The sequence below is a fragment of the Dendrobates tinctorius genome, unplaced genomic scaffold, assembly GCF_039654945.1.
Source record: "Dendrobates tinctorius isolate UK_male_01 unplaced genomic scaffold, ASM3965494v1 ptg000010l, whole genome shotgun sequence".
Lineage (NCBI taxonomy): Eukaryota > Metazoa > Chordata > Amphibia > Anura > Dendrobatidae > Dendrobates > Dendrobates tinctorius.
Window position 1 is genome coordinate 10,484,852 of NW_027361678.1, and position 22,084 is coordinate 10,506,935.

Below are 22,084 nucleotides of genomic sequence, written 5' to 3' on the forward strand. Positions count from 1 at the left end.
CGCTTTTTATTGTAAAAATAGTTTTTGCATCACCACATATTGAGAGCTCTAATTGTTCCGTATTTTGACCCACCGAGTCATGTGAGGTCTTATTTTTTGCGGGACGAGTTGACGTTTTTATTGGTACCATTTTCGGGCACGTGACATTTTTTGATCGCTTTTTATTCCGATTTTTGGGACGCAGAATGAACAAAAACCGGCGTTTCATGAATTTCTTTGGGGGGTGCGTTTACACCGTTACGCGTGCGATAAAATTGATAAAGCGGTTTTATTCTTCGGGTCAGTACGGTTACAGCGATACCTCATTTAGGTCTTTTTTTATGTTTTGGCGCTTTTATGCAATGAAAACTATTTTATATAAAAAATAATTATTTTTGCATCGCTTTATTCTGCGAGCTATAACTTTTTATTTTTTTGCGGATGATGCTGTGTGGCGGCTCGTTTTTTGCGGGACAAGATGACGTTTTCAGCGGTACCATGGATAGTTACGGTATATGCGTCTTTTTGATCGCGCGTTATTACACTTTTTGTTTGGCGGTATGATAATAAATCATTACTTTTTGGTTCGTTTTTTATTTTTAAGGGGTTCGTTAAAGGGTTCAACTAATGGGACAGTTTTATAGGGCGGATCGTTACGGACGCGGCGATACCTAATATGTGTACTTTTATTGGTGTTTTTTTTTTATTTCTAAAAAATGGATTTATTTGGGGGAATTTTTTTTTTTTTTTCTAATTTATTTGGCGATTTTTTTTTTTTTTTTTTTTTTTTAAATTTATTTTAACACTTTTTTTTTTTTTTTACTTTATTAAATAGTCCCAGGTGGGACATCACTGTCCTGTCACAGATCGCTGATGTGTCACATCACAGATCACTGTGACAGATCAGCAATCTGTCACAGGCACTGCAGAAGGCTTCCTCATGCCTGCGCTTTGCAGGCACTGAGGAAGCCAGCTTCCTGCAGGCCCCCGAAGGCCCCCGTCGCCATCTTGGATTCGGGGGCCTGCAGGAAAGGAGCCCCCGGCAGCAGCGCTGCACATTGCGCTGCCGTGGGGGGCTCAGGGAAGCACAGAGGGAGCCCCCTCCCTACCAATGCTTCCCTATAACCCCCGGTACACCGCGATCATGTTTGATCGCGGTGTGCAAGGGGTTAACGTGTCGGGGGCGGTCCGTGACCGCCCCTGACACATTGTGCCGGGTGTCAGCTGTGATAATCAGCTGACACCCGGCCGCGATCAGCGGCGCTCACCACGTGGGCGCCGCTGATCGCGGTAGACGTACTATCCCGTCCATGGGCATAGGGGCCCGGGTCCCATGGACGGGATAGTACGTCTCATGTCAGGAAGGGGTTAATCTTGTTATCCTGTTCACTCTCGCAATTCTTTTGAGATGAGTGTAGGCCTTCCTTCTTTCTGAGTGTGTTTACTTTGTACCCTTTTCTGTAGAGGAGGAGCTTCACTGGTGCCAGAGTGCAGCACTGACTTATCTCAGCTAAGACAAAGCTAGATCCTCAGGCTATGTTCACACCATGGGCGTAGCCAGGATCAAAAATAAGGGAGGGGCAGAACCTCATACTATTCCGCAGAACCTCATACTGCACACCTCAGCTGCTGCAGAACCTTATACTGCACACCCCTATACTTGAAAATAAAGTCTGCACCTTAAGAAGATGTGGTGAATACAGTCTTTTTATTCCAACTATCAATTGATGTTGATGTGTTACTGAAGACGAGCAATGCCTGTCCTTTTGGGCAGCTATGAGTTGTGCCTGACTGGTGCTAAAATAAAAAGAGTGTTAGTCTGTGTGCTAACCGGCTTTCATTCTTTTTGGTACAGATACGATATGGATAGACAGATATGGATAAATAGAGCAGATTTCTAATCTACTTTTGCTATTGAAAACATTATCTATGAGCTCAAAAACCTTTCAGGTGATGCGGTTTTTTAAAAAGCTGATCTGCTTTTGCAGCTGAAAAACGTATCCTCAAAAAACGCAGCAAAAACGCTGTGTGTGAATGTAGCCTTAGATCAGGAATAGAACAGTCATTTATAGGACATTTCATAACTTTCCCAAATTCCTATGAAAAAATATTCAGCACATTCTGCATTTGTACTACTGTACCCAATTTAGTATAAATTTTAGTAGTCGGTCCATTTTATACGGACTCCACAGCCCTGGCTTAGAGGCTGTCCACGGCCTGGACTCAGTCACTGCTTCTGACAGACTCTTGGGTATGATCCTCGTATATATTGTTCTCTACCTTGGTGCCGTGCTTCCTGTTCCTGGGCTCCAGCTATGCTGTCACAGCCACCACCACCTCTTCAGAGTTCTCTGCTGCCTTCTGATATCACTTCCCATCCTGCCTTGTGCTGGACTGCACGCCAGCAATGACCCCCCCCCATAATTCTGCCCACATCCCTTCCCCAGCGCTACACACAGCTTCAGCACCACGACCTGTACAGGACACATTTACCGGTGACTGAAGTCATGCACAAAGCATCGGTACACCAGACCAAAAAAATTAAGGTATTTGGATAGGTGGGACAGCAGTTCACACTCACTTTCTGAATCCTGGAACTCGGGGAGATTTTGACAGAAGGAAGTTGTGGGATTCTCAGAAGGAGATTGTGACTAGAAAAGCAGCTCAGGATGCAGAAGGACTTCTACAATAAAGGTCTGTAGTAAAGTGCTCCTGTACAGCAGATAGATCACCTGAGAGGGACTTGTAGGGTCCACGTCAGTCCCTGTCATCCCACTGAAATAATTATTTCCCCATTATAGATATTTGCCTGGATGATGTTGTTGTCAGATTATTGTTGATGTGGCATATCCATTGTGCCATGCGGTCCTAGAGATGGGCTGTGTACCTTAGGAGACATCATCTTCCCCAGCATATTGTAGCACCTGTACAGAGAAGGTTTGTTCCTCCTGCCTGTCCACTCTTTGCTGTCGGTCCAATGATGATCCAGGCCGTCACCCATGATCAGTGCAGCCGCCCTCGTCTTGCTGTATGCATGCTCCTCTCACTTTCCCTCATTACATGGATCTGGTTTCCAGCCTGTGAGTTGGAGTATCTTTCCCTGGTCACAGAGTGTGCGCCGTCCCTTTCTCTGTGATGGACGCTGCAGAATAATGGGGTCTTTGTATTGCAGATAGTGTGGAAGTTCAGTACCGGAGCAGAGCCGTACGCTGCACCTGGCCAGCACCTGACAGCAGTGGAGAGGTCAGCCCATTTTTGGAGATACAGCTTGCAGATGGCAGACATCTGCACACAAGGCTGCTGGTGAGGACCCACCAGCCCCATTATTATGCTCCTGAGCTCTTTCTGAAGCATTTTCCTGTGTCTTATTATGCAGGTCGTCTGCTTTCGGCACAGACCCGTCCTCTTTCTTCTATATCAGGGGGTTGTATGGCTGACCACACTGCCCTTGTGTTTTTTACAATGCTGCGCTCTTTCTAGCAGGGGGGACAATACTGAAGAAAAAAATGGAGCCTATATACCCCAAAAAGTATAAGACCTAATTCATATAAAAAATATAAATGTTATTGAACATGTTAAAAAGTGAACGTGTCATAATAACAGTAACCAGTATGAAGGAGAATGGTGAAGACACGAGATGTGTGACAACAAATGGTGGTAAGGAGAATACATATGTATATATGGCTTTATATGCCACACTGTCCGATACAAATCACAGTGGATAACAGAAAACTGATCCCTGGGGGAGCTGTCCAGTCATCACATGTGACGTATATACAGTGGGTATTTAAAGTATTCAGATCCCTTTAAATGTTTCACTCTTTGTTTCATTGCAGCCATTGCGTAAATTCAAAAAACGTTCATTTTTTTCTCATTAATGTACACTCTGCACCCCATCTTGACTGAAAAAAAACAGAAATGTAGAAATTGTTGCAAATTTATTAAAAAGATAAACTGAAATATCTCCTTGAGATGGTTCTACTCCTTCATTGGAGACCAGCTGTGTTTAATTAAACTGATAGGACTTGATTTGTAAAGGCACACACCTGTCTATATAAGACCTCACAGTGCATGTCAGACCAAATGAGAATCATGAGGTCAAAGGAACTCCCCAAGGAGCTCAGAGACAGAATTGTGGCAAGGCACACATCTGGCCAAGGTTACAAAAGAATTTCTGCCGTACTCAAGATTCCTAAGAGCACAGTGGCCTCTATAATCCTTAAATGGAAGAAGTTTGGGACCACCAGAAGTCTTCCTAGACCTGGCTGTCCAGGCAAACTGAGCAATCGAGGGAGAAGAGCCTTTGTGAGAGAGGTAAGGAAGAACCCCAAGATCACTGTGGCTGAGCTCCACAAATGCAGTAGGGACGTGGGAGAAAGTTCCACAAACTCAACTATGACAGCAGCCCTCCAGCAGTCGGGACTTTATGGCAGAGTGGCCCGACGGAAGCCTTTCCTCAGTGCAAGACATATGAAAGCCCGCATAGAGTTTGCTAAAACACATGAAGGACTCCCAGACTATGAGAAATAAGATTCTCTGGTCTGATGAGACAAAGAACTTTTTGGTGATAATTCTAAGCGGTATGTGTGGAGAAAACCAGGCACTGCTCATCACCTGCCCAATACAATCCCAACAGTGAAACGTGGTGGCAGCATCATGCTATGGGGGTGTTTTTCAGGGGACAGGATGACTGGTTGCAATTGAAGGAAACAAGAATTTGGCCAAGTACAGAGTTATCCTGGATGAAAACCTCTTCCAGAGTGCTCTGGACCTCAGACTTGGCCAAAGGTCAACCTTCCAACGAGACAATGACCCTAAGCACACAGCTAAAATAACAAAGGAGTGTTTTCAGAACAACTCTGTGACCATTCTTGACTGGCCCAGCCAGAGCCCTGACCTAAACCCAATTGATCATCTCTGGAAAGACCTGAAAATGGCTGTCCACCAATGTTCACCATCCAATCTGATGGAACTGGAGAGGATCTGCAAGGAAAATTGGTAGCGGATCCCCAAATCCAGGTGTGAAAAACTTGTTGCATCATTCCCAAGAAGACTAATGGCTGTACTAGCTCAAAAGAGTGCTTCTACTCAATACTGAGCAAAGGGTCTAAATACTTATGACTATGAAATATTCCAGTTTTTCTTATTCAATAAATTTTGCAAAAATTTCTACATTTCTGTTTTTTTTCAGTCAAGATGGGGTGCAGAGGGTACATTAATGAAAAAAAAATGAACATTTTTGAATTTACCAAATGGCTGCAATGAAACAGTGAAAAATTTTAAGGGGTCTGAATGCTTTCTGTACCCACTGTATACAGGTGCTTCTCACAAAATTAGAATATAATCAAAAAGTTAATTTATTTCAGTTCTTCAATACAAATAGAGAAACTCTTATATAGAGTCATTACAAACAGAGTGATCTATTTTAAGTTTTTATTTCTGTTAATGTTGATGATTATGGCTTACAACCCATGAAAACCCAAAAATCATGATCTAAGTAATTTAATTAACAAAAAACACCTGTAAAAGCTTCCTGAGCATTAAAAAAGGTCCCTTAGTCTGTTTTAGCAGGCTCCACAATCATGGGGAAGACTGCTGACTTGACAGATGTCCAGAAGGCAGTCATTGACACAGTCCACAAGGAGGGTAAGCCACAAAAGGTCATTGCTATGTTCACAGCATATTAATGGAAAGAAGAGTGGAAGGAAAGTGTGTGGTAGAAAAAGGTGCACAAGCAACCGGGATAACCGCAGCCTTGAAAGGATTGTTAAGAAAAGGCCATTCAAATATTTGTTGGAGATTCACAAGGAGTGGACTGCTGCTGGAGTCCAATAGACAACGCTAGAAGCGTCCTACCTGGGCCAAGGAGAAAAAGAACTGGACTGTTGCTCAGTGGTCCAAGGTGTTGTTTTCTGATTAAAGTAAATTTTGCATTTCATTTGGAAATCAAGGTCCCAGAGTCTGGAGGAAGAGTGGAGAGGCCACAATCCAAGCTGCTTGAGGTCTAGTGTGAAGTTTCCACAGTCATTGATGGTTTGGGGAGGCATGTCATCTGCTGGTGTAGGTCCACTGTGCTTTATCAAGACCAAAGTCAGCGCAGTCATCTACCAGGAAATTTTAGAGCACTTCATGTTTCCCTCTGCCGACAGCAGGACGTGGCACCTGTCCACACTGCCAAAAGTAACAATACCTGGTTTAAAAACAACAGTATCACTCTGCTTGATTGGCAGCAAACTCGTCTGACCTTAACCCCGTAGAGAATCTATGGGATATTGTCAAGAGGAAGATGAGACACCAGATCCAACATTGCAGATGAGCTGAAGGCTGATAACGAAGCATTGATGCAGTTATTGATGCAAAAGGAGCCCCGACCAAGTATTGTGTGCATTTACTGAACATACATTTCAGTAGGCCAACAGTTCGGATTTTAAAATCATTTTTCAAGCTGATGTTATAAAGTATTCTAATTTAGTGAGATAATGACTTTTGGGTTTTCATTGGCTGTAAGTCATCATCAACAATAATAGTAATATACACTTGAAATAGATCACTCTGTTTAATGACCTATATATACTATGAGTTTCACTTTTTGTATTAAAGAATTAAAATTAACTTTTTGATATTACTCTAATTTTGTGAGACGCACCTGTATGTATATATGGCTTTATGTGCCACGTGGTCTGATACAAATCACAGTGGATAGCAGAAGACTGATCCCTGGGGGGGAGCAGTCCAATCATCCCTTGTGAACTCAAAGGCATCCCAATATAGAAGTACACTGAAATGGTGGTAAAGAATCTGATCTACAATTGTACGTGTGTGCAGAGATGGATGCCAAGTGGTTGACATGCTGTGGTAAAGAGGGATATACAGTGTGGAAAAAAAGTATTTAGTCAGCCAATAATAGACATCATAGGCAGACCACAACTATGAGCTTCAAATTGAGAAACCAAATCCAGAAAATCACCTTGTCTGATTTGGCAAGATTTATTTTTCAAATTATGATGAAAATAAGCATTTGCTCATTAACAAAATATTTTGTTATATATCCTTTGTTGGCAATGACAGAGGTCAAACGTTTTCTGAAAGTATTCACAAGGTTGGCACACACTGTTGGTGGTATGTTGGCCCATTCCTCCATGCAGATCTCCTCTGGATCAGTGATGTTTTGGACATGTCACTGGGCAACAGGGACTTTCAAATCCCTCCAAAGGTTTTCTATGGGGTTGAGATCTTCAGACTGGCTAGGCCACTACAGGACCTTCATATGCTTCTTACGAAGCCACTCCTTCGTTGCCCTGGCGGTGTGCTTGGGATCATTATCAAGCTAAAATACCCATCCTCATTTCATCTTCAGTGCCCTTGCTGATGGAGGTTTGCACTCAAAATCTCATGATACATGGCCCCATTCATTCTTTCATGTACACAGATCAGTTGTCCTGGTCCCTTTGCAGAGAAACAGCCCCAAAGCATGATATTGACCCCCCCATGCTTTACAGTAGGTATGGTGTTCTTTGGATACAACTCAGCATTCTGTCTCCTCCAAACACAACAAGTTTTGTTTCTACCAAACAGTTCTACTTTGGCTTCATCAGACCATATGACATTCTCCCAATACTCTTCTGGATAATCCAAATGCTCTCTAGCAAACGTCAGACAGGCCCAGACATGTACTGGCTAAAGCAGGCGGATACGTCTGGCACTGCAGGATCTAAGTCCCTGGCGGCTTAGTGTGTTAGTAATGGTAGCCTTTGTTACGGTGGTCCCAGCTCTATGCAGGTCATTCACTAGGTCCCCCTTGTGGTTCTGGGATTTTGCTCATCATTCTTGTGATCATTTTGACCCCACGGGGTGAGATCTTATTATTACTTGCACAGCTGATTTCATCACACCAAGCTGCTTGCCTATTGCAGATTCAGTCTTCCCAGCCTGGTGCAGGGCTACAATTTTGTTTCTGGTATCCTTAGACAGCTCTTTGGTCTTCATTATAGTGAAGTTTGGAGTGTGACTGTTTGAGGTTGTGGACAGGTGTCTTTTATACTGGATAACAACTTCAAACAGGTGCCATTACTACAGGTAATGAGTGGAGGACAGAGGAGCCTCTTAAAGAGGAAGTTACAAGTCTGTGAGTGCCAGAAATCTTGCATGTTTTTAGGTGACCAAATAAAATACTTATTTTCCACGATAATTTGCAAAATAAATCTTGCCAAAATCAGACAAGGTGATTTTTCTGGATTTGTTTCTCATTTTGACTCTCATAGTTGTGGTCTACCTATGATGTCAATTATAGGCCTCTCTCATCTTTTTAAGTGGGAGAACTTGCACAATTGGTGGAGGACTAAAGACTTTTTCCCCACTGTATGTGTGGCCAAAAGGCAGCAACATACCAAGGGCAGATGATGCTGAGGGAACAAGTAGTAGCAATACAGTATCTGTGCATAATCGTCACCCATAAAGTGCACAGTCGCCTATGTGTGCTGGTCAAGCCCCAACACACGTTTTGCATTGACTTTTTTGGAGGGCTCTTTATAGCAGTCCTGACTGCATCTGAGCGCCCTAAAACTTGTCTCTTTCAGATTGGTGCAGATGGCCAGAACTCCATGGTCCGCAGATCAGGAGGAATGAAGACTATTCAGTGGAACTACAATCACATGGCTGTGGTTGCCACCCTGCAGTTATCTGAGGTGAGTAGTGGAAAATCTGCTGTCTGGTGGTGGATTCAAATTGTAAAATAAGCTGACTCCAGAACTGGTGAGTGCTGAGGCTGCCTGGACTGTGTGGTGCTGATGATGTGTAGGTGTGAACCGCACAGGCAGCAGCGGGTGGGGAACCAGACTGTGCAGAGGATAAGGCTCCTCATTTGTCACAAGTTCAGGCTGCCTTTATCTCCCACAGGAACCCTGGGCATGCACCCATGTTGCGACCTGGCAGGAGCACCCTGCACGCCCGCGCTGTCACCTGGCAGGAGCACCCTGCACGCCCGCGCTGTCATCTGGCAGGAGCACCCTGCACGCCCGCGCTGTCATCTGGCAGGAGCACCCTGCACGCCCGCGCTGTCACCTGGCGGGAGCAACCTGCACGCCCGCCCTGTCACCTGGCATAAGCAACCCGCACGCCCACGCTGTCACCTGGCAGGTGCACCCTGCACGCCCGCGCTGTCACCTGGCGGGAGCACCCTGTACGCCTGTGCTGTCACCTTGACCAGGCTACCATGCTCATACAGTGTAACATTCACTTTTCATCATTTTATCTCGTAGTCTACTGAGAACAACGTGTCCTGGCAGAGATTCCTTCCTACTGGACCCATCGCCATGTTACCGGTAACTATTGCCCACTGTATCCATGATCTTTTCATCAGAGTTCGGCTAATAGTTTGACTTTTGACCCTTAAACTGGAGTTTAATCACCTTGGCTAGTAGTGTGACCACCCACCAACTAGGATGAAAGTCACGTTTAAAATTGTCTGTACTCAGCTGCAAGATGTTTGATCACATTGCATTGGAAGCAAACTCCCCCCCCCCCCCCCCCCCCGTCTGTACCAGACCCATATACTAGGATCAGAGGCATTAGAAATCATGAATGTCACCTATGAATGAAAATAGGGTTGAGAAATGTAATCTCATCTGATCCCCTTGGGATACTTTCTGGGTACCCCTGAATTTGTGAATGGTCTCTACTGGCCCACTCATTGCTCTTTCCATCTACATCTTGTTTGTCCCCCACCTCTTTTCAGATTGATAAAAATAATAAAGTAAATTAGGATTTCTGAATAATATCCAATACACATTTAATATTTAACTCTTTTTCATTACAGCCTTGTTATATGTTCATATATTCGCCTTTTGTATTTCTTTTCTGAAAAATGTATGTTCTGTGAAACATGAAAATATTTCAATAAAAATTTACAATTAGAATAAAAATTGGCTGCGCTGCTGGAAAAGACTTCTCTTGCTGCAATATTCCTTGAAGGTTCTTTATTAGCCAATGTGTCTCTCCTGGGGTGGTCTTCACACCCCCCCCTACCCCAGTCCCCCACCGCCCCCCGGTGAGTTACACCTATTGCTATATTAGGGGTTTACCCTATTGTACACTTCTCCCTCCATTGGGGACATTCTGGTGTTGTTACATTAATCACCAGAATCTTAGGATGTACACAGCATAGAAAAGTGTATTTCTGCCTTGGATCCAACTGCCAAAACCACACTGATCTTGAAGATGTGGACCTAAAGTCTACTGTGTGAATGGAAGTTTAAAATTCACCCCACACTCTTTAGTTTATGGTGCAAAAAGATGTTTTATTCAAGTTCATGAATAGTGAAAATATAAATAGGAGCAGGTCAATAATGTTACAAAAAGCATTATACAACGTTCTGACCCATTCCGGAGCTTAATCATTTAAGATTTCCTTTTTAAATTGACAGTAATAGTGCTGTATTGTTGCTAGGGTAAGGGTTGTAGCTTGACCTGCTGGTCCTGTATGCTTAAACCTTACCCAATCAGCGATACAGCACTATTACTGTCAATTTAATAAAGAAATCTTAAAAGGTTAAGACCCGGGATGGGTCAGAACGTCGTGTAATGCATAGTCGCTTTCTGCACCATTATTAACCTGCTCCCATTTATATTTTCACTCTTCATGGACTTGAATAAAAATATATTTTTGCACCATAAACTAAAGCGTGTGTGGTGAAGTTTGAACTTCTATAGACGTGGGCTATACAGCCCGTTCCACTAGCACCTCGCTCCTCGACAGTGTGCACACTAAATTTTACCTCATTACTGTGTGAATGGAGCACTAGTGACTGTGAGACAACCAGTCCTATAAACAGTGACTGGAGCACTAGTGACTGTGAGACAGCCAATCCTATAGACAGTGGAATGGAGCACTAGGGACTGTGAGACAACCAGTCCTATAGACAGTGAATGGAGCACTATTGACTGTGAGACCACCAGTCCTATAGACAGTGACTGTGAGATAACCAGTCCTATAGACAGTGAATGGAGCACTAGGGACTGTGAGACAACCAGTCCTATACACAGTGAATGGAGCACTAGGGACTGTATGAGACCACCAGTCTTATAGACAGTGAAAGGAGCACTAATGGCTGTGAGACAACCAGTCCTATAGAGAGTGAATGGAGCGCTAGTGAATGTGTGACAACCAGTCCTATAGACAGTGACTGTGATACCACCAGTACTATAAACAGTGAATGGAGCACTAGTGAATGTGTGACAGCCAGCCCTATAGACGGTGAATGGAGCAATAATGACTGCGTAACAACCAGTCCTATAGACAGTGACTGTGAGACGACCAGTCCTACAATGAATAGAGCACTAGTGACTGTGAGACAACCAGTCCTATAGACAGTGAATGGAGCACTAGTGACTGTGAGACAACCAGTCCTATAGACAGTGAATGAAGCACTAGTGACTGTATGACAACCACTGCTATAGACTGTGAATGGAGCACTAGTGACTGTGCCAACCAGTCCTATAGACAGTGACTGTGAGACGACCTGTCCTACAATGAATAGAGCACTAGTGACTGTGAGACAACCAGTCCTATAGACAGTGAATGGAGAACTAGTGACTGAGACAACCAGTCCTATAGACAGTGAATGAAGCACTAGTGACTATGACAACCACTGCTATAGACTGTGAATGGAGCACTAGTGACTGTGTGCCAACCAGTCCTATAGACAGTGAATGGAGCAATATTTGTTACCTCTGCACACAGGAGGCTCTTTCTCTCATGGTCGCTGAGGTCTCTTGCATTAATCGTCTATCACCTTTCCTCTGGATACATGACACGTTTGTTGTGGGAGGGCAGGCAATCTGGGTGGTCTCCTGTCCGCTGATTGCATTGTGTTTCTCTTACAGCTGTCAGACACGTGGAGTTCGTTGGTGTGGTCTACCTCTCCAGAGCACGCCTCTGTGCTTTTCAGCATGGATGATGGACGTTTTGTTGATGCAGTGAATTCGGCTTTTGTACGTGGCTTTTCCCCCCTGTATTTGGCGTCTAGCACTGATGACGCCGGCTTTATTGCCTCTGTCTTTTCTTAGTGGAGCAGTGAGCACCATTCAGACTTCATCTCTTCTGCTGGATCTCTGCTGCGATCCGCTGTGTCCTTCCTAAGGCCATCTGGTTCTTCTAGCCGACAGCTTCCTCCCAGCGTTTCCCACCTCGGGGACAAGAGCAGGGCAGCTTTCCCTCTAGGTCTTGCCCATGCTACAGAATACATTCGCCAGCGCGTGGCCCTAATTGGGTGAGATGAAATTAAGGCATTAGGGATGGCCGTGCTATCATGTTGGAGCTAAGTGCTGATTTCTGTTTCTGCAGAGACGCTGCCCACAGAGTGCACCCTCTTGCCGGTCAAGGGGTTAATATGGGCTTTGGAGATGTGGCCAGTCTGGTTCATCATCTGAGCAGAGCGGCATTTGATGGTGTGGACCTCGGTGAGTTATTAAAAGTAACTCTCAGTAGTGAAATGTCAAGATGTACGATTCATCCAACCCCCTTACAGCCAAACCGTGCGAGTGCTCCACCGCTCACTGCACACCGAATATTAACCCTTTACTGACAGGTCCAGTCAGTATTTTTGTGCTTTCATGCATTCCTAAACTTTGTCTAAGGCCTCCTTCACACATCCTGGTGATTCCAGTACAGGAAAACTAGTACTCTTGTGTCCATGTGCCATCAGTATGTACGTATGTGAGATTCCATGTATCCGTTTCATGTGTGTGACACCAACTGACGTCTGGGAAGAAGCGGTACTGTTCGCGCTGATCCAAGTAACCGGCTGCTGGAGGCAGCTGTCATCATTGTCGCCTGGACTCCCTGAGATCAGCGCGACAAAGTGACAATGATGGGAGTTGTATTCAGCACCCAGTGTGTACGTTCTGTATAACATAAAGAATTAAATAAAAAAAAATGGTCTGCGTTCCCATGTTATTAACATAACCAGCAGAGGGAAAGCCCACAGCTGGAGACTGATGTTAATAATCTTGGACAAAGGACAATATCCCATAAGGTTTCCAGGCTATTAATAACAGCTCACAGCTGTTTGCTTAGCTTTTGCTGGTGAATTTATGGGGGACCCCAGAAAAAAAATGATGCAAGGTGCCCTTATAAATTAAGACCAGCAAAGTCTATACAGACAGCTGTCGACTGATATTAATAACCTGGTAAGAGGCCAGAGATATTGCCCCACCCATCCCTCAGGCTACAAATATCAAGGGCCCCAGAAATGGCGCATCCATTAAATGTGTCAAGTCTGGTACTTAGCCTCTCACTTCCCACATGGCCTGTGGCGGTGGCAAGTGGTGTAATATTTGTGAGGTTGATGTCTCCTTTGTATTAGGTGACATCAAGCCCAGGGATTAGCAATAATAAAATCCTTTATTTGAAATAAAAGAAAACACCCTATGTTACACATTTATTGAAAAATAAAAAACAAAATTATACTCACCTTTACGCCTAATCCATTGAAGCCCATGTCCCCTGTAAAAAAAAAAGAAACAACCATATCCCTCACTTGCCCAACATGAAGATAATCCATACTGTCCCACGTCATAATTCATCTGTGTGACTTCTGATGCAACCGTACAGGCTGAAAACCAGAAGACAATGAGCTGCCACGAGCACAGCTTCAGTGACGAGCTGTGACGTCTTAGAGGTTACCGCCATTCACTAACATTGCATTCCCACCGGCAGTTTACTGTGAGCCACCCAATGAACTGCGGTGCGGATTTCCCATTGTGGGGTGTAAAAGTTGCCCTACGGACCCCCTCCTCTGTGATATCAAAGCTTAGGATCTCCCACTCTTCTCATTCACCTGGGAGCTGAAATGGGTTTAGCCCGGGATCTATCAAGTCTGGTACTTCTTCCTTAGAAAGGTTTTCAAAGTAGTCATCAAAGATGCACTTTATTTTTTGATAGCTGAGTGACAAACTAACATGTAACTGGGGTCCTAATTTGGAGAAGTGGCCATGAAGTGTTTTCAGGACATTTTTGCGCCACATTTGGCTGTGGTCTATTGCCTCGTTTGAGCCGCTGTTTCTTGGCTGCTCTATTCCTTGGAGAAAATGCGATACAGATTCAGCCTCTTTATAGAGAGTGATGGGTTTCGTGCTGTTCATCTTAGCTGTTAAGTACTGGTTTCTCATGGTTTTGGAAGAGGCCAAAACGAGAGCAATCTTGTCTTCATGTTCTGCAATATTATATGAATTCTCTATTTTTGTTCATGTCTTTGTCCTGAATATAGCAGGTCTCATCCACAATAATCGCCACCCAACTTGCCCTGGAGGCATAGGTGCTTACAATTGGTGGTCCTCGTAGCTTCTAGAGCACACATGTCATCCTGTATGCCTATACAGTTGAAAGTAATGATGTAAAAGGGAGCCATCAGCTGGCGCACCCTTCGCCATCATTCTACGCCTGCAGTGACAAACAGTGCAGAAGTTCAGAGTGCTTGATTCTGACACCGGAGCAGTGAGGGCCCGGGGAGAGGAGCGTATTTATTTTTTATGTGAGCACATTACACTGTATGGATGACTGTGGACCCATTATACAGAAGGACTATGTGGGGCTATTATACATAGTCCTACGTACAGGATAATGTACCCTGCACTGTCCTCACTAAATGAATGGGATTCATATAGCTTACCAAGCAGCTAAACCGCTATACCGGGGTCCAATAAGGGAGACTGTAGTTGAATCTGTGGTTTATTGAACGTAGGTATAGATGTGTATGGTAAAACTGCAAACAGAAACATACATAGGATCAGTATTGGGTTCATGGAAATATACATTATACGTAACATACAATCTGAACTACTAGCTGAGCAGGGGTTGTAACTAAGCTAGCTAATATAAGGCAGAATATACAGAGAGAATGATTACATACCACCCATACTAACACAAGGGGAAACAGAGCGATGAGGTGCTTCCAATATGCAGACTTGAAAGAAATGGCCGACTGAAGAGAGAAAGGGGGCTGGGATATACCATGATCCCTTGCAAAGTTACCCAGAATACATTAGGAATTGGAGGGAAATAATACAGGAAATGCAATGCCTAATATCATGCAGTTATAACTTTTGGCCACTAGATGGAGTGAGAAACAATAAACATTAAATGTGTGGTAAGCTGAGCATTATATACATACAGCAATCATTGTATGTTATCAGAACAGGTAATTATGAGTCATTGCTTATGTCGGAGACAGAACACTCCCCGTCTGACATCAAACGTATGTCACCATTCTTATTCTCAGAGGGCAGCAATAGGACCAGCTCATTCACTGGTCTGAAGAATGTCTTAGGTCCATCTCCTTTCAGTTCAAAGGTGTCTGGACAACTCTCCTTAGTGTACAATAGTTTCGGTTCTGAGAGCCATGTTGTGCTCTCTAGTCGACTTGCGTGAACTGCTCTAGTTGCATGATCTGCAGGGTTTTAGTCCGTGGGGACGTAATGCCACTGTTTTGGATGAACTGATCTCCTAATTCGTAGCACTCTGTTGTTGACATAAACGTAGAATCGCCTGGTTTCATTGTGGATGTATCCCACGACTACTTTGCTGTCTGAGTAGAACTTGGCTTGTGTCAGGTCGATATCCATCTCGGATGTGATGAACTCTGCTAACTCAACGGCTAAGACTGCAGCACAAAATTCTAACCTCGGTATGGTGTGCTCTGGTTGTGGAGCAAGTTTGGCGTTCCCCATGACATATCCAATGTGGCTCTGACATTTGGAGTCCACAGTTCTGAGATAGGCAACAGCAGCAATTGCTTTGACAGAAGCATCTGCAAATACATACAGTCTTTGGCTCTGTATCTCTGTAGGCGGTACAGGGGTGTATGGCCTTGGCACATTTAGGTTGGAGAGCGCTGCTAAAGAGTTCTTCCATGCTTCCCACTGGGTTCTCTTATCAGGTGGCAGAGGTGCATCCCAGTTAGAAGTCTCCTTGGTTAAGTCTCTTAGTATGGCTTTGCCTTGTATAGTAACAGGAGCTGCAAAACATAAGGGTATGTGCACACGGTGTGGATTCTGCTGCGGATCCGCAGCGTTTCTGCAGCTGCGGGTCCGCAGCAGATTTAGGTGCGTTGTACAGTACCATTGTTTTCAATGGTAAACTGGAAAACGCAGTGCACATGCTGCGGATTTTTCCGCGGTTTACAATCCGCAGCATGTCAATTCTTTGTGCAGAAACGCTGCAGTTTCACACCTCATCCATTATGAGGTGTAAAACCGCAGATTTATCTGCGGTGTTTACTACAAGATCCGCAGAGCCAAAAAAATCCGTGTGCACATAGCCTTAGGGATCGTACAAGCTGTTGATGGTAGACAGGACACCTCTGCGTGTGAAAGGCTTTTCTTCCTGGCTGACCTGAAAGGTAAAAATGTCTGACTGTAGATTCCAGAGAAGCCCAAGGCTGCGTTGCATTGGTGTGGGGTCTGACCCCAGGTCCAGGTCTCTGAGACCGTTACACAAGTCTTGTGAAGGGAATGCTTTCATGAGTTCTTGGCTGTTTGAGGGTATTTTGTGAAGACTGAGGTTAGAGCAAGCAAGCATCTCTTGGGCTCTCTTGAGAAGACTGATGGCAGTCTCATTTGAAGGCATGGCTTTCAGACAGTCACCAACATACAAGTCATCTGATCCATATTCTGATACTCCTTCTTGAGCTGACCTTTTGAGTCCATAGATGGCGACTGCAGGAGAAGGGCTATTGCCAAAGATGTGCACACTCATGCGGTACTCTGTGACTTATTTAGTAGGATCATTGTCTCTGTACCAGAAGAATCTTAGGAAGTTCCTGTCTCTCTCTCTCTCACAAGGAAACAATGGAACATTTGCTGGATGTCCGCGATGAAGGCAATGGAATCCTTACGGAAGCGCATAAGTACTCCCAGCAGTTTGTTATTGAGATCTGGTCCTGTCAGTAGAACATCATTCAGGGAGACATAATCAAACTTAGCACTGGAGTCGAACACCACTCTAATCTGGCCTGGTTTCTTCGGGTGGTATATTCCAAACATGGGTAGTAACCAGCATTCTTCACAGTCTTTGAGAGTGGGAGATAGTTCTGCATGGCAGTTCTCAAATATCTTTGACATGAAGGAGAAGCAGTGATCTCTCATCTCTGGCTTCTTTTGCAGATTATGTTTGAGAGAGGAGAAACGTTTGAATGCCTGATCTCTGTTGTTTGGTAGACGTGGTCTGTGGGTTTTGAAGGGAAGAGGTGCGACCCAGCTGTTGGTCTCATCTTTTATGAGCCCTTTGTCCATTATCTCTAAGAACAGCTTATCCTCTACCGACGTTGCTACCTGGTTGTCTTGCTTAGTTCTCTGGAAGACTATGCACCCCAGCTGATCAGGGCTGTGGAGTCGGTAAGCCAAACCTCCGACTCCTCAATTTCCCTTACACCGACTCCGACTCCCACATATATTGCTTATATTTAAGTGAAAAATGTATTCTAGTACAATGTGAACATCAGACATTAAATCATTTTTATGATACAATAATCAAGATATTTAGATAGAACACGTTTATTGAAATACATCTTTAGAACACAAAAAACTGTAATAAATTGTAAACATGTAATACACTATGTAATATCGATTATTTATTTATATATATATATATATATATATATATATATATATATATATATATATATATATGTGTGTGTGTATATGTATTGTGAGAATACCAGGGGAAGAGTCTTGAGGAGATCATTTGCATATTCCCAGTGCCTTCTGGGATAAGTGAAGAGTCTCCGCGAGCTCAACGATCACTGGGTTTTGGCCGTTGCAGCTGAAAAGAGGAAATCGGAAAACCAGGGGAAGAGTCTTGAGGAGATCATTTGCATATTCCCAGTGCCTTCTGGGATAAGTGAAGAGTCTCCGCGAGCTCAACGATCACTGGGTTTTGGCCGTTGCAGCTGAAAAGAGGAAATCGGAAAACCAGGGGAAGAGTCTTGAGGAGATCATTTGCATATTCCCAGTGCCTTCTGGGATAAGTGAAGAGTCTTCGCGAGCTCAACGATCACTGGGTTTTGGCCGTTGCAGCTGAAAAGAGGAAATCGGAAAACCAGGGGAAGAGTCTTGAGGAGATCATTTGCATATTCCCAGTGCCTTCTGGGATAAGTGAAGAGTCTCCGCGAGCTCAACGATCACTGGGTTTTGGCCGTTGCAGCTGAAAAGAGGAAATCGGAAAACCAGGGGAAGAGTCTTGAGGAGATCATTTGCATATTCCCAGTGCCTTCTGGGATAAGTGAAGAGTCTTCGCGAGCTCAACGATCACTAGGTTTTGGCCGTTGCAGCTGAAAAGAGGAAATCGGAAAACCAGGGGAAGAGTCTTGAGGAGATCATTTGCATATTCCCAGTGCCTTCTGGGATAAGTGAAGAGTCTCCGCGAGCTCAACGATCACTGGGTTTTGGCCGTTGCAGCTGAAAAGAGGAAATCGGAAAACCAGGGGAAGAGTCTTGAGGAGATCATTTGCATATTCCCAGTGCCTTCTGGGATAAGTGAAGAGTCTCCGCGAGCTCAACGATCACTGGGTTTTGGCCGTTGCAGCTGAAAAGAGGAAATCGGAAAACCAGGGGAAGAGTCTTGAGGAGATCATTTGCATATTCCCAGTGCCTTCTGGGATAAGTGAAGAGTCTCCGCGAGCTCAACGATCACAGCTGAAAAGAGGAAATCGGAAATTTGGCTCATCTTTCATCGTTTTTAAGAAATCTCAAGATGGAAGAGGCCAGGAGCCATTTGGTGAGCTGCATTTCTTGCTACATGTTCACAGATTTACCAGTGGAAAAGCCAAACTTCACATGCCACAAATGCAAGCTTGTGTCCCTGTTGGAGGAAAAGTTGCAAAATCTCGAAGAGAGGTTAGCTACGTTGAAGATCATTAAGGAAGGTGAAGAGTTCTTGGACAGAGCAGAATTATCTCTTCATGTTACAGAAAGAGAAGAAATTCGAAGTGCACCTGAAGAAACAGAGGAATGGAGACATGTGACCCAGAGAAGCAGGAGGATCAGGAGGCAGTCAGCACCCATACTGCTCAGAAACCAGTACCAGGCTCTCACGCAGGAAAACGATGAAGAAATACATCAGGATAAGACTCTGCCAACAAACAGCAACCTTGTACGCCCTCAGAGTCCTCCTGGATGGAGAAAGAAAAATGTTGTGAAGAAGAAACGGAGAGTGGTGGTCATGGGGGATTCCCTGCTGAGAGGAACAGAGGCCGCTATCTGCAGACCGGATATAACTACAAGAGAAATGTGCTGTCTTCCAGGTGCAAAAATTAAAGATGTGTCTGACAGGCTATCAGGACTCTTCAGACCTACAGATGACTACCCATTCCTGCTACTACATGTGGGGACAAATGACACCGCAAGAAACGACCTGGAAACCATCTGCAGAGACTTTGAAGACTTAGGCAAGAAAGTGAAAGAACTGGGAGCGCAGGTGGTCTTCTCTTCCATCCTCCCAGTGGATGGCGATGGAACAAGGAGGTGGAATAAGATTCTGCAGGTGAACAACTGGCTACGTCGATGGTGCCGTCAGCAACGATTTGGATTTCTGGATCACGGAGTGAACTACTTATGCGATGGACTACTTGCTAGAGATGGGGTGCACCTTACGAAGACTGGAAAGCATGTATTTGGAAGTCGCCTTGCTACACTTGTAAGGAGAGCTTTAAACTAGAACAACATGGGAAGGGAAGCAAAAGACCAGAAAAAGCCATACACCTGACAAATGCTATTGAGAACTCTGCTATTAGAAGTGGAAAGGAAGAACAAAGACGAAAGAATCTAATTAATAAAAATATTGGAGAAAGAGAAACCAATCACAAACTAAAATGTTTCTATACTAATGCACAAAGCATGGGCAACAAACAAGGAGAATTGGAACTACTAACACAGGAAAAGAAATATGATGTCATTGGAATCACTGAAACTTGGTGGGACAATACACATGATTGGAATACAAGACTAGAAGGATACAACTTATTTGCAAGAAACAGACTTGATAAACGAGGAGGGGGTGTCGCATTGTATGTTCGAAACGCGTATATCTGCACGGAGATTGAAGCTTCAGAGACTGGGAGTTCTGTGGAAACTGTTTGGGTAAGAATACAAGGACAGAACAATGGAAAGGACACCATTGTAGGCATTTACTACAGGCCGCCTGTGCAAGCCGAAGATATAGATGAACTCTTTATGCATCAGATGGCCAAGTTCTCCAAAAAATATGACATGGTTGTCATGGGAGATTTCAACTATCCAGACATTTGTTGGGAATCTCTCTCAGGCAAAACTAACAGGTCAAGGAAATTCTTATCCTCTGTTGCTGACAACTTTATCGTCCAAAAGGTAAGGGAGAAAACAAGGGGAACTGCTACCTTGGATCTAATCCTTATAAACAGGGAGGAAATGGTTGAGGAGGTAAAAGTGGCTGGGACCCTAGGAGGTAGCGACCATGCTATTTTAGAATTTTGGATAACTAGAGGTGGAAGACCTGTGAAGACTCAGACGTCAAGGTTAGATTTCAGAAAGGCAGATTTTAAGGGATTCAGAAAGAGAATTGGAGGGATCCAATGGCTGGATATCCTTAAAGACAAAAATGTCCAGGAAGGATGGGAAATCTTGAAAAATGAAATTCTCAATGCACAGTTGTTAACAATTCCGAAAAGAGGGAAGAATAGGAAGCATTTAAGGAAACCAGGATGGATGAACACAGAACTTAAGCACATGCTAAAAAGGAAGAAAAAAATGTTTATAAAATGGATAGAGGGAGGCATATCTAAAGAAGAATATAATGCTGTCTGCAGAACCTGCAGGGCACAAATCAGATTAGCTAAAGCTGAAAATGAACTGAGGCTTGCAAGAGATGTCAAAAGCAATAATAAAGGATTTTGGGGATATGTCAAAAGTAAAAGAAAAGTCAAAGATGCTATAGTATTTTTACAGGATGAAAATTATGAAATGGTAAGACAGGATGTTGAGAAGGCTGAACTTTTAAATTCCTATTTTGCATCTGTTTTCTCTCAGAAAGGAAATGCAACATCAACTGTTATTCACTGTCCTATTAAGGGAATAGAAGAATCCAGGATATCTATAAACAGAAAGATAGTGAGGAAACACTTAGCTAACCTAAATGAATTCAAGTCTCCAGGTCCAGATGAATTACACCCCAGAGTACTGAAGGAGATAGCAGAAGAAATTTTTGAACCCCTCTCCATAATCTTTGAAAATTCTTGGAGAACAGGAGAAGTGCCAGAAGACTGGAGAAGAGCAAATGTTGTTCCTATCTTCAAAAAGGGGAAGAAGGTGGACCCAGGCAACTATAGGCCGGTGAGTCTGACTTCTATACCAGGAAAGATCTTTGAACAAATTATTAAACAACATGTATGTCAATACCTGGATAAGAATGAAGTGATTAAACAGAGTCAGCATGGGTTTGTAACTAATAAGTCATGTCAGACTAACTTAATTTCCTTCTATGACGGTATCACTGATTGGGTGGATCAAGGAAATGCTGTAGATATAGTATATCTTGACTTCAGCAAAGCATTTGACAAAGTCTCTCATACAATCCTTATTGAAAAAATGACTAAGTATGGAATGGACAAGGCAACTGTTAGGTGGATTCATAACTGGCTTAGTGATCGGACCCAAAGAGTGGTCGTAAATGGCTGCACATCCAGTTGGAAGAATGTCTCAAGTGGGGTACCACAGGGCTCTGTCCTGGGCCCTGTACTGTTCAACATCTTTATCAACGATTTAGATGAAGGAATTGAGGGTAAACTGATTAAATTTGCTGATGACACAAAGCTAGGAGGGATAGCTAATACTAGAGAGGAGAGAGAGAGGATTCAAAAAGATTTAAATAAACTGGAGAAGTGGGCAGCAACTAACAGAATGGTTTTTAACAGGGAGAAATGCAAAGTACTACATCTGGGCAATAAAAATGAAAAAAGCATATATAGAATGGGAGGAATAGGGCTAAGTGACAGCACATGTGAAAAAGACTTGGGTATACTAATAGATCACAGACTGAATATGAGTCAACAGTGTGATGCAGCAGCAAAAAAGGCAAATG

At 43.8% G+C, this 22,084-nt stretch overlaps 1 protein-coding gene across 7 annotated transcripts in view; it reads left to right on the plus strand.

The window, feature by feature from the left end:
- The window catches only part of COQ6 (coenzyme Q6, monooxygenase), a 102,819-nt gene that overhangs the window by 43,827 nt on the left and 36,908 nt on the right, over positions 1–22,084 (plus strand). For all 7 annotated transcript variants that reach the window (XM_073586733.1, XM_073586723.1, XM_073586737.1 and 4 more), the window contains exons 6-11: positions 3,152–3,282; positions 8,556–8,663; positions 9,237–9,299; positions 11,860–11,967; positions 12,043–12,245; positions 12,320–12,435. In XM_073586733.1, coding sequence (XP_073442834.1) covers positions 3,152–3,282; positions 8,556–8,663; positions 9,237–9,299; positions 11,860–11,967; positions 12,043–12,245; positions 12,320–12,435 — 729 coding nt within the window. The remainder of the gene's footprint in view (positions 1–3,151; positions 3,283–8,555; positions 8,664–9,236; positions 9,300–11,859; positions 11,968–12,042; positions 12,246–12,319; positions 12,436–22,084) is intronic.